The sequence below is a fragment of the Aythya ferina genome, assembly GCF_964211825.1.
Source record: "Aythya ferina genome assembly, chromosome: W".
NCBI classification, from domain to species: Eukaryota; Metazoa; Chordata; class Aves; order Anseriformes; family Anatidae; genus Aythya; species Aythya ferina.
The window spans coordinates 4,798,632-4,811,041 of record NC_140313.1 but is presented as its reverse complement, the minus strand read 5'-3'; the positions used below and the strand labels follow the sequence as shown (position 1 = coordinate 4,811,041).

At 44.4% G+C, this 12,410-nt stretch overlaps 1 protein-coding gene across 5 annotated transcripts in view; it reads left to right on the top strand.

Moving 5' to 3' along the window:
• The window catches only part of LOC311426322 (CUGBP Elav-like family member 4), a gene marked incomplete at its 5' end in the record, with an annotated part of 354,690 nt that overhangs the window by 303,151 nt on the left and 39,129 nt on the right, over window positions 1-12,410 (top strand). For all 5 annotated transcript variants that reach the window (XM_084502752.1, XM_084502753.1, XM_084502750.1 and 2 more), the window contains one exon: window positions 7,362-7,528. In XM_084502752.1, coding sequence (XP_084358878.1) covers window positions 7,362-7,489 — 128 coding nt within the window. In that variant the 3' untranslated portion in view covers window positions 7,490-7,528. The remainder of the gene's footprint in view (window positions 1-7,361; window positions 7,529-12,410) is intronic.

Below are 12,410 nucleotides of genomic sequence, written 5' to 3'. Positions count from 1 at the left end.
TCTGCAGCATCAGACAAATAGTTGCTCATCCTTTATACAAGTTGTGTACACAGGAAAATAAGAGAATAAGATAAGTTTTTAGCATTGCCTCCATTCGTAGGATGAAAAATCCATTGTGGTTTTCTATATCAGATGTTTGCTTCTTCTTTTCCTCTTTTTAGAAAACATTGGTCCTGATCAGGTGCCCTGGTTGCAGATATATGCAAGTCAAAACCCGAGATCAGACCATACAGTAATTTAAACTGTCCAAATTTTGGTCTAATCTTGAATTTTAGCCATTTGCTTTCAGTGGAGTCATGTAACTAATTTCTATATGAAAGAACAGATTGTGAAAGAGAAGAATAATAGAACTAAAAGTCTTTCTTGGTTAGAATCACCATATTCAGGGTCAGCATCTACAGCCCTCAATCTTCAGTGACTGCTTCTTTCAAGCAGTATCTGGGTAGCATCCAACTGACTATACACAATAACAGGGACCACTTCTCTGTACATTCAAGCTCACACTTCCCGCACTGTATGGAAGTGGTTGCATGCATGGGAAGATGGGAAGGTGACATCAGGAAGATGCTCATGTATTTCTAGTTACCTTCTGCACTGGGCATTCTGACCTTTAGAGAAAGTTAATCATGCCATCTACTTTCACTCTTCATTTAATCTCCCCTTCCCATCTGTTTAGTTTTTCTCAGCTGGAAGTAAGATGAAGAACGAGTACCAGTCAGCTGTCTCAGTGGTCCACAGCCCACACTTTGGGGCCATTTATTGTAAGGCATTAGCATCAATTGTTACCTCTTTCATGACAGTTACTGCAGTCCATGCCAGATTAGTAGGCAAGAAATGATTTTCTAAATATCTGAAAAATGAAATGAATGATAGACAGATAGATGTGCAGTATCAGAAGGGACTGTTCTGATCCTTTGGACTGAACTCCAAAATAACATATGCCAGATACCTTGGCTCATGTGACAGGTTCAAACCTTCTGCTTGAGTCAGAGCATCCCTTTTAGAAAATCTCTTAATCAAGATTTCACGTGATAGGTGCTCCACCCCTATTGCTAAACAAGATGTTCCAAAATAGTTAATTACCTTCACTATTTAAAAAATGCAGACTCAGTGTCTTATTTCCATTTTAAATTTGTCAAACGTCTGCTTCCATCCAGTGGAAATCATCAAACTATTTTTTTTTTCTGTATTAAAAAAAAATAAAACACAAACATTCTATTAGAAATTATTTATAGACTATGATTGGAAGACTGTTTAACCTCTTCAATGAATTGTGGCAACTCTTGTTACTTTTTCAGACCTAGAATTATTCTTGCAGTTCTGCATAATTCCTAGACTTTATTTTTTTTAAAGAGAAATCACCTGAACTAAATGTAGAATTCCAATATGGACCTTTCATGAACCATATTCATAGGTAACATCTCCTCACTATTTCTAGAGGATAATCTCCAAAGACTGGCTTTATCCAGAGAATGTACTGAGCCCTATAAGTATTTTAGCATAATCCTGAGAGCTCGTGTATTTGGTTTTTACCAAGATATTTATGTTCTTGTTATAAACACTGTTTTCTATTGTAGAATTCTTCTTTTAATGAGCTATCCACCTGCTTTTTCCTGTGGATACTTAATTTTACATCTTGTTGGGTTAAAATGAACACTCTCTGACTGAATCCAGCCTACACAGTGACCCAGGTCAGCCTGACTTCTTTCATTATTTACCAGTTCTAGTATGACTGGCAAATTTTACCAGTAATTACTTTAGATATCTTACAGGTAGTGTTAGAGAAACTGAATAGCACAGAGATTTCAGCGTACTCCTAGAGGAGCCTACTAGAAACTCCTCAATATTATAGGTCACAATTTACTTTTTTTTTTCAGTGGTGTATCAATTATCCAATTTTTTAGAAGTTTAATATGGGCTGCTTTCATCTTCTGTAAAGAAAATCTCTGTCAAATACTCTAGAAGGGTTTAAGTAAACTTTATAAAAATTTACTTTATTAACCAAACTTGCAATTTCATGAAATCAGATTCATTTGATACATATTGATACATAGATTGTATTTTCCATGAAACCATGCTGATTAGTATTATTTGTACACCACTTAGTTTTTTATCATATAATCTCATGTCAAGATTTTCATAGTTTTACTTAGGCTTATAAAGGATTAAGTTTACCAGGTCATCTGGTTTACATACTTGAAAAATAAGAATAGATTTTTTTATGGAGCACTTTGAAACTTTTCTAATATTCAATAAATATCTAAAATCCGCCTGGTGGCAGAGCTCAAGGAGGAGGTGGAGAGGTTGAGGGCCATCAGGGAGTGGGAGCAGGAGATAGACTGGTGGAGCAACTCCCTGCAAGGCCTGAAGGACAGGTATCTGGGTGAGGCACCCCAAATGGGGATGGACCCCCTGCCCTGTTGCTGTCAGGCAGAGGGAAGGGAACCTGGGAGTTGAGGAGGAATGGAGACAGGTCCCTGCTGGGCATCGCAGGTGATGCCCCACCCACCGGCCCTAACGGCCCCACCTTCCCAGGTGCCCTTATGCAACAGGTTTGAGGCCCTGGAGCTTGAGAGACTGGTGGATGAGGATGAGGCAGAAAGTCTACCCAGGAGGATGCCTAGGGCGAAGAAGTCAACTCCATGCCTCAAGACTGCCTCCACCAAGAAAGAAAGAAGGGTGATTGTTGTGGGCGACTCCCTTCTCAAGGGAACAGAGGGCCCTGTTTGTCGGCCTGACCCTACCCATAGGGAAGTCTGCTGCCTCCCTGGGGTCAGGGTCAGGGACATTGCCAGAAAGCTTCCCAACCTGGTTTGCCCCTCTGATTACTATCCTCTTTTGATAGTCCAGGCTGGCAGTGATAATATTGAAGAGAGAAGCCTGAAGGCTATCAAACAGGACTTTAGGGGACTGGGATGGGTAGTGGATGGAGCGGGAGTACAGGTGGTGTTTTCGTCCATCCCTACGGTGGCAGGGAGGGGTACAGAGAGGACACCGAAAGCCCACCTGATAAACACGTGGCTCAGAGGCTGGTGCCAACACAGAGATTTTGTTTTTTTTTGACCATGGGGCGCTTTACTCGGCACCCAGCCTGATGGCTGCAGACAGGTCCCACCTATCTCTAAGGGAAAACAGATCCTAGCCCAGGAGCTGTTGGGGCTCATTGAGAGGGCTTTAAACTAGGTAAGAAGGGGGATGGGGCTGAAACAAGGCTTGTTAGAGCTGTGCCAGGGGAAGCAATGGCAAGGCCAGGGGAGAAGGCAATGGCCCAGATGAAGTGCATCTACACTAATGCATGCAGCATGGGCAAAAAACTAGAGGAGCTGGAAGCCATCGTGCAGCAGGCAGGCTACGACTTGGTTGTCATCACGGAAACGTGGTGGGACCACTCTCATGACTGGAATGCTGTAATATCTGGCTATAGGCTCTTCAGAAGGGACAGGCAGCACAGAAGGGCTGGTGGTGTGGCTCTCTATATCAGAGAGAGTTTTGATGTTGTGGAACTTGAGGATGGGAATGATAAGGTTGAGTGATAAGGTTGAGTCCCTATGGGTTAGGATCAGCGGGAAGTCCAAGGGAAGCATCCAGGAGGAGGAGACGGACGAGGAGTTCTACAGGCAGTGGACAGAGGTTGTGAAATCGTCAGCGCTTGTTCTCTTGGGGGACTTAAACTTCCCTGACATATCCTGGAAGCACAACACAGCCCAGAGAAAGCAGTCTAGGAGGTTTCTGGAGAGCATGGAAGATAGCTTCCTGACGCAGCTGGTTGGTGAGCCTACCAGGGGAGGTGCCCCACTAGACCTTCTCTTCACAAACAGAGAAGGACTGGTGGAGGATGTGATTGTCAGGAGCTGTCTTGGGCAGAGTGACCACGAAATGGTGGAGTTCACTATTCTTGGCAAGGCCAGGAAGGGGACCAGTAAAACCGCTGTATAGGACTTTTGGAGGGCTGACTTTGAGCTGCTCAGGACACTGGTTGGTAGAGTCCCTTGGGAGGCGGTTCTGAAGGGCAGAGGAGTCCAGGAAGGCTGGGCGCTCTTCAAGAGGGAAATCTTAATGGCGCAGGAAAGATCTGTCCCCACGTGGCCAAAGACGAGCTGGCGGGGAAGAAGACCAGCCTGGCTCAACAGAGAATTGTGGCTTGAGCTTAGGAGAAAAAAGAGGGTTTATAATCTTTGGAAAAGTAGGCAGGCCACTAGGGAGGACTATAAGGATGTTGCGAGGCTGTGCAGGGACAAAATTAGAAAGGCCAAAGCTCACCTGGAGCTCAATCTGGCTACTGCCGTTAAAGACAACAAAAAATGTTTTTACAAATACATAAACACGAAAAGAGGATTGATTCTGAGTATTTCTGGTGGGGCTTGTATACATAAGGATTTTGATTCAGCAATTAACACCACTTTGAGGAGTGAACCATACAGGCACTAGCCAGCAGCACAGTCTTACCTTGAGATGTGAGTCCCAGCTGCAGAACTGGTAAACCTTGCTTTAAGCTAGGTGCCTGCTTTCACTGCAGTCAGTGCCTATCCCTGCTAAACAGCCAGTGGGTTTTACAGTGTGATTCGTTTGTGCACAGCTAGCAGTGTCCCTCCCCCACCCCCCACAAAAAAAAAAAAAAAAAAGAGAAAAATTGCATTCTATACTCCACGGAGTGTATTGGCTAGACCTCTATTGATTATTTTAAGATCCCAAGGTGATTTGCTCACAAATGGATGCCTGTGTAGACACACTCTAAATGTATGTGTTTAGCCAGTAGGAGGTACTTTGCAACAGGACCAGTCACAAGAGTAGAAATCAAAGTTCACAGGCAAGTTATGTTCTCCAAAGACATGATATAAGCAATTGTGCAGCTGCAGCCAGCTCAGCTTTGATATTTGGTATCTGTATCTATATTAGTAACATAAACGTACCTGGCACTTTTCTCGAGTACTGGTGCCAGCTGACACAGAATGGCCCACACCCAAACTATTAAATCCTGTTACTTTCCAGAATATCATGGCAACCTCCAAGCGAACTACTGAAAACAGCTTCTGTCCTGTGCTAATACGCATGCTGTGTCCAGGTATTGTTTGGAGTTAGGCATCAGCCAAACTATGTCAAGAACCTTTCTAAAAATTCAATGGTATAGATGATTGGGCTTCAGTTTCTCTGAACTTCCCTGGCACATTTTTAGTTTACTGTTAGGGCTGATGGGTCTTGGACAGCAGTATTAACAGTCCAGAGGTGATTTTAAAAAGAACTGTCTTTCACTGCAGCTATATTCAAGGATGTGAGGTAGCTAGACAACAAATTTCAAGTTGAAGATCGAATAAAGCATTTCCAAAGGAGCTGCCAACAGTATTTAAAGACTGAATCAACTCAGGTGAAATCAGAAAGTGCTTAGTTTATTCCTTTGCTGAGACCAAATCACAGGGCCTTGTTGACTGATAGATTATTCAACTAGTCAGATGTAAACTGAGAACATTACCAGGTGCTTACTGGCTAAAAAGTAATTGCAAATGCAGATCCATTGCCATTTAATAATACGTAGGCTCATTACTCACCATAACTCTCTAGTTTTCTGTCTAGAGATTGATGACTGCCATGAGGCTCAAGCAACACTTCTGCTCATACCTTCAGAGCTGCAGTGTTGGTACCTCCTCATCCAGGTATCTGGCAGGATAACTGTGTGGAGAGCCAGTTACCTGGAGCCTTGGCTTCAAGAGGGGAGGATGAGGAGGGATGCCTATTTATTTCATGGGCCTCCCTCTTAAAACCACATCTGCCACACTTAATAAACCTGTTGTCTCAATCTGAGGCTGAGATCATAGGTTTTATGACCCCTCATAAACCTTTGTTATAAGCCAAAGGCAGGGAGTACAGCTTTAATGCAAGAGTGAGGCGGTTTGTTTTCATTTGTGTGTGTGTCTTTTCCAAACAAAAGCCATCCTGTGTCACGTGAGAGCCTTGCTTTCGAGGAGGAACTAGACCAGAGAGGAGGTGCTGCTGAATGAAGTCACGGAACAGCCCAAGGCTGTAAACCATGTCCAGTGCTGTTGTCAGGAGCAGGTGTATACCTGGCAGCAAATGCTTAGCATTATCTTTTTGAGGGGCTCTAAAGCTGTCTCTTCATTTCAGCCTGTCTGTCTAGAGACACTGGGTTTCTGGGGCTGATTTGTGCTGCTGGGGCTGATTTGTGCTGCCAGATCTTTGCAGGGGTGGGAAAACAGATGGCTTTGTCTGGACTGTAGGCTTGTCCAGGCTAGACTTACCCAGAGTTTTTGCTCAGAAATATTTTTGGCGAGCAAGGAAATTTCTGGCAAAGGTAGCACAGGCAATTCTTGTACAATGTGATGGCCCCCTGTCTCAGTCATATCTCAGTCTCCTGGTCACTCCAGCTACAGTCATGTACAGTATGTGCAAACAAGGTCTCCTCCTGGAGCTAACATAAGAAAAAAAAAAAAAAAAAAAAAAAAAGAAATTAAAAACCTTCCTCAAAGCTGAATGAGTTAGATGCATTGCATCTAGCTTGGTTCTGAGCTATCTTGCCTCTTCTGATCCTCTTCCACTGAGACAAAGAATGAGTGGCCTGTAGGTACAATATTCAATCATTATAGGTGCTTCTATTGCTGGATGGAGTCCATGGCTGATTAGATGGTGTGCTGGCAAGGTATGAAACTAATTACAGAAACCATGTTAGGAAAGCACTAGTGTTCATATTTCTCAACTGCAGCATCAACATAAAGTAAAGGTCTACAGTAATTGCCAGTTAATAAAGTTCCTCATATTCTTATGTGGCCAACAATCAAACTATTCGTGCCAATGAATACCATAATGGAGAGCTTATTAAATTCACATTTTGCTTATATTGCCATAATAAGGAGGTAGCAGTAGGTATATCAGGTTCCCTTCATTTTGAATATTGGAAGGCAAAGGAAAGGTTATGTTGGGGAGTGAAGGAGGGTCTAGAAAGAGACGTTACCCAGTCACAATGGAGGAAAAAAGAACAAGACAGAGAACAAGTGCCTTGAGACCATGCATCACATCTGCTCTAGGGTGATCCAAATCTTCCGTGTGCTGGTACTGTGGCACCAGGCTTTGGATCCCCATGCTTCACATAGTCTCGTGTCTGAACTGGTACTCAGACCAGGCACAGCATCCTGGGACACCGATCTGTAACAACCCCTCCTACCCTCTGTCCCCCATTGTCAACCATCCTCTCCTCACTTTCCTGCCTGCCTGCCTACCCTCCTACCTGCTCACTTACTCCCTCCCGCCACCCTCACCCCCTACCCCATGTTAATTCTCAGTGGTAGTTGCATGTACATGCTTTGGCCCCCTTCAGCTCATTAAGCCCTCTGCCTTGCCTCATGTTTTGACAGGTTTTGTGAGTTTTGACAATCCTGCCAGTGCCCAAGCTGCCATCCAGGCTATGAACGGCTTCCAGATTGGCATGAAGAGGCTGAAGGTGCAGCTGAAGAGGCCAAAGGACGCTAATCGTCCCTACTGAAGGGTTGTGGGAACCACTGGATACAAAGCACTAGCACAGGTATCTGCATGGGGAAGGGGATGTCAGCTGTGATTGTAGCCTCTCCTTTGTGCTGTAGACCCTTAAAAAGATTCAGCTCTGCAACTCTCTGGCTTCTGCCTTTTCCACTTAGGCCTCTGGCTAGAGCCACACCACACAGACACCCACCTACACATAAACCAGAAACTGTTTGTGCCTCATTAGAAAGAGAGATGGAAGGATGCTTAACAACAGTTCCCCACCCCAGTAGCATCCTGCATCTCTCCAAATTCTTCCTGGTCACTAGAGGGGAGGCAGCAGCTGTCCTAATTCCCCTTGCTCAGCCAAAGGCAGCATTTCTAGTGACTGAAGAAAATCAGCAATTAAGCGATGGGACTGGGCTGCAGTTTAATCCCAGGTAACAGGACTGGGACAGTGTCTGTCTCAATAGCTCTGTGTTGCAAATGTTTCAAAGCATTCTTCATTCTTCATGCAGTATAGTCTGTATCCAATTTCATCCCAGCATAATAACTATATGTAAATATGTCTCCATGACAACTAAATAACACCTGTTTCCAAGCCCAATGAATTAATAGGAGGATCCATGCTGTCATCGTATTCAGTTGCTGTTAACTTCTGTGTATAGATAAAACCCAAACAAAGCCAAGGAAGCTTTGCTTGAGTGAGGACCTAGACGTATCTGAATGAGGGTCTCATTGTAAGACTTAAGTGCTTTGTGTTGTTGAAAAGGAGACAGCTTAATGCTACAAGTAAACTTTGAATACATGTAACAGTGTCAAAAATATCAGAAGCAGCAGCTTGTTTCATTGGTATTCCAGCCTATTAGCAACAACAACAATAGAGATGTTTCCAAAAATTGAAACATTTTCCTCTACTGACTGGCCTTTCCATTAGATAATTCCTAGAGAAATTAAATATATAAAATGTATGTGTTTGTTGCAGGTATGGCAAGTCTCTGCTGTTAAAACCATCACATACCAGAGATTCCCCAATAAACCCAGAACTTAGGGTCACCCTAAGTTGCAACAAGCAGTTTGCATTCCTAAGTTAGTGACAGAGAGATGGGTTAGGTAAGCTTCCTAGGCCATTATGACCATAACATCTAAGATTCAGTGATTTTTGACACACCTAAGGTTCGGGCAGAAAGTCCCCTTCTTCAACCCTCCCATAGAACTATGAAGTGATCCAGTTTTTCACTGGTATCTCTAATATCTTTGAAAATACCTTATTGTGGTCTGCAGAGCAGTATCCTTTCTATTGAGAATTAAGGAATGGGATTAAAATGTCTTTGAAAGAGGTGCTGCACTGAACAAAACATGGAGCAGACTAAGAAAACTTCCAATAAATGTATTAGGTGCAAGTGCTAATTTCAAAGGGGCTTTTAGTATCTCTCTGTAGTGGGTTTACGTGGCAAGGTTTTGGTAGCAGGGAGCCATAGGGGTGGTTTCTGTGAGAAAGATCTAGAAGCTGCCCCATGTTTGGGAAGGGCCCCATTGTTTTCCAGATCTGAGCCAATAAGCGATGTTGTTTTGCGCCTCTGTGAGAGCATATTTAAGACAGGGAAAAAACGCTGTGCCAGACAGCAGCCGGGAGTGAGAGAACAGCCTTGCAGGTGCCAAGGTCAGTGTAGAGGGAGGGGGAGAGGTGCTCCAGGCGCCGGAGCAGAAGTCCCCTGCGGCCTGTGGTGAGGACCATGGTGAAGCAGGCTGTCCCCCTGCAGCCCGTGTCTGTTTTGCCCGTTACAATAATTATTGTATGTATACTGTCTGTATGCCGAGTCTGTTTTGCCCATTACAATAATTATTGCGTGATTTTCTCATCCTTATCTCAACCCTTGAGCCCTTTTCACATATTTTCTCCCCATTCCTCTTTGAGGAGGGGGAGTGAGAGAGCAGCTGTTGTGGAGCTCGGCTGCCCACTCGAGCGGAACCACGACACTCTCTGGCAATAATGACTCAAGATACAACTTACATAGTCCAAAATCTCCATTATATGTGACTATACGAAGATAATTTTCACTGCATTTTCCCTCTTCACATACCTCTTTTCTTTTCCTTGCTTATGACAAGGCCTCTTGGAAGACTGAAACCAAATTACGTTTCCATATCAAAATGCTTTTTGCTTCATCACACTGGCTTTTTTTTTACTGCAGGTTTTGCTCAGAAGTGTTGGGAGAGAGCGGGAGATGCATGCATGCTATTTTGTTAAAGCAGGGACTGTCTTTGTTGGGGAGATTTTCAATAACACCTGCAAAGGCATGAAGGAACACATGCATCTCCCTAGTTGTTTGGCACCAAGCAATAGCTTTATATTGTAGTGTAACTGTGAACGCTGAGGATATGCTTGTTTCTTATGGCTGTGTAAGAAAGTGCAGGGCTGTAGACTCCAGTGTTGCTAAAGACCATGGGTATGAGTCTGTGGTATTTTCCTTATCATGGATCATCATGAAGTGTTCTAGGTCTAGCTTTTCATAACCAGGCTGACTTTGAGGTCTTAGTTTGTTTCCCCCCAGAGAATCACTCAGTAGTTTTTGTGGTTTTGGTTTGGTTTGGTTTGGGTTTTTGCGTCTAATAAAAGGGATTAGCCAAGTATATGTGGCCCCTGGAGGGCACTTAAGGAGTGTATATAGCCCAAGGAAGGTTCTGATTTAGCATAGGAGGTTGTCAGGTCAGACTGAAGAGGACATTTAGTGAAGGGCAAGGGTAGTCAAAACCTCAGAAGGACTTAGATCCAGATCTCTCTTCATCTTATTGTTTTCCAGTGCTAGGAGACATCCATACCAGCACCCTAGAAGAAAACACAGGGTTTTTAGTCATGATGGCTCAATACAAGGCAGTTTACGGCCAGGGCACAGGGCTAACACCTCAATAATTAGCCCTACTTAGAGATAGATCAGTTGTCCTTGGCTCAGCACTGTGTTATTGTACCCCATGGCTGGTTTCATGTGCTACCTCTAGTCAGCCAGCAAAATACCACTGGGAGTCTCTGACACACCTACTCAGTAGACAGTAACATTAATACAACAATAAGTTTCCTAAAAACACTAAAGTAAAAGCCAGCTAGATCCATAGGTGCAGATATCTACTGCAAGGCTAGAAAGCAGGTAGCTCCTTTAACTGTCAGAAACACAATAACTCCTGTATGGTTTTTATCTTCTTTTACTTTGGTCACAGCTCTTCAGTCCTTAGTTCCAATCTGAAGCATGTGAATAACCATACTGATATCAGGGCAATTACTCATGTGTTTCAAGAGTATGCTCAAGAAAGTTTTTCATTGAGGATTTTCTAAGGAAAAGCTTTGTTTTATCAAAGTCCTTTCCAAAAATAAGAAGCTGCCAACAAAATCACAGGCCACACCCAGTTTGATGTAATCTATCAGACTGTTTTTTCTCAACCAAGAAAGAAAGCTATTTGCTCCATTTTAATTTTGTATGCACTTTTTTAAAACTTATAAATCTCCCTTTTGGGACACAAGCAGTTTAGGCCACAGTGATTCGAAGTCTTTTGTTTTCCTTGCAAGTGCTCTAAAGTTGCTGTCAAACGCTGAAAGGGTCACTGTGATGTGGCAGATAAGCCCACAAGCTGCATCAAGCAAAGCCCTGAAGAATTCAGATGGCAAAACATCTCCACTCACCATTAGACTTTTGCACTGGCCATATCAGAGAATCACAGAATCATTTAGGTTGCAAGAGACCTCCAAGATCACAAGCCCAACCTCCGACCTAACATTAACAAGTCCTCCACTAAACCATATCACTAAGCTATACATCTAAACGTCTTTTAAAGACCTCCAGGGATGGTGACTCCACCACTTCCCTGGGCAGCCCTTTCCAATGACTAACAACCCTCTCAGTAAAGAAGTTCTTCCTAATATCCAACCTAAACCTCCCCTGGTGCAACTTTAGCCCATTCCCCCTCGTCCTATCGCCAGGCATGTGGAGGAATAGACTAATCCCCGCCTTGCCACAGCCTCCTTTAAGGTACCTGTAGAGAGCAATAAGGTCACCCCTGAGCCTCCTCTTCTCCAGGCTGAACAATCACAGCTCCCTCAGCCGCTCCTCATAAGACTTGTTCTCCAGACCCCCTTCTCTGGACTCTCTTGAGCACCCCAATGTCCTTCTTGTAGCTAGGGGCCCAAAACTGAACACAGTACTCAAGGTGCGGCCTCACCAGAGCCGAATACAGGGGGACGATCACCTCCCTAGCCCTGCTGGCCACACTGTTTCTTATACAAGCCAGGATGCTGTTGGCCTTCTTGGCCACCTGAGCACACTGCTGGCTCATATTCAGCCGACTATCAACCATCACTCCCAAGTCCTTCCCCACCAGGCAGCTTTCCAACCACTCATCTCCCAGCCGGTAGCTCTGCCTGGGGTTATTGCGCCCCAGGTGGAGGACCTGGCTCTTGGCCTTGTTGAACTTCATACAGTTGGCCTCAGCCCATCGGTCCAGCCTATCCAGATCCTCCTGCAGAGCCTTCCTGCCCTCAAGCAGATCGACACACGCACCTAACTTGGTGTCATCTGCAAACTTACTGAGGGTGCACTCAATGCCCTCATCCAGATCATCGATGAAGATATTAAAAAGAACTGGCCTAGTACTGAGCCCTTAGGGACGCCACTAGTGACCGGCCTCCAACTGGATTTGACTCCATTCACCACAACTCTTTCGGCCCGGCTATCCAGCCAGTTTTTAACCCAACGAAGCGTATGCCAGTCCAAGCCAAGAGCAGCCAGTTTCTTGAGGAGAATGCTGTGAGAAATGGTGTCGAAAGCCTTGCTGAAGTCAAGTTAGACAACATCCACAGCCTTTCCCTCATCCACCCAGTGCGTCACTTTGTCATAGAAGGAGATCAGGTTTGTCAAGCAGGACCTGCCTTTCATAAACCCATGCTGACTGGGCCT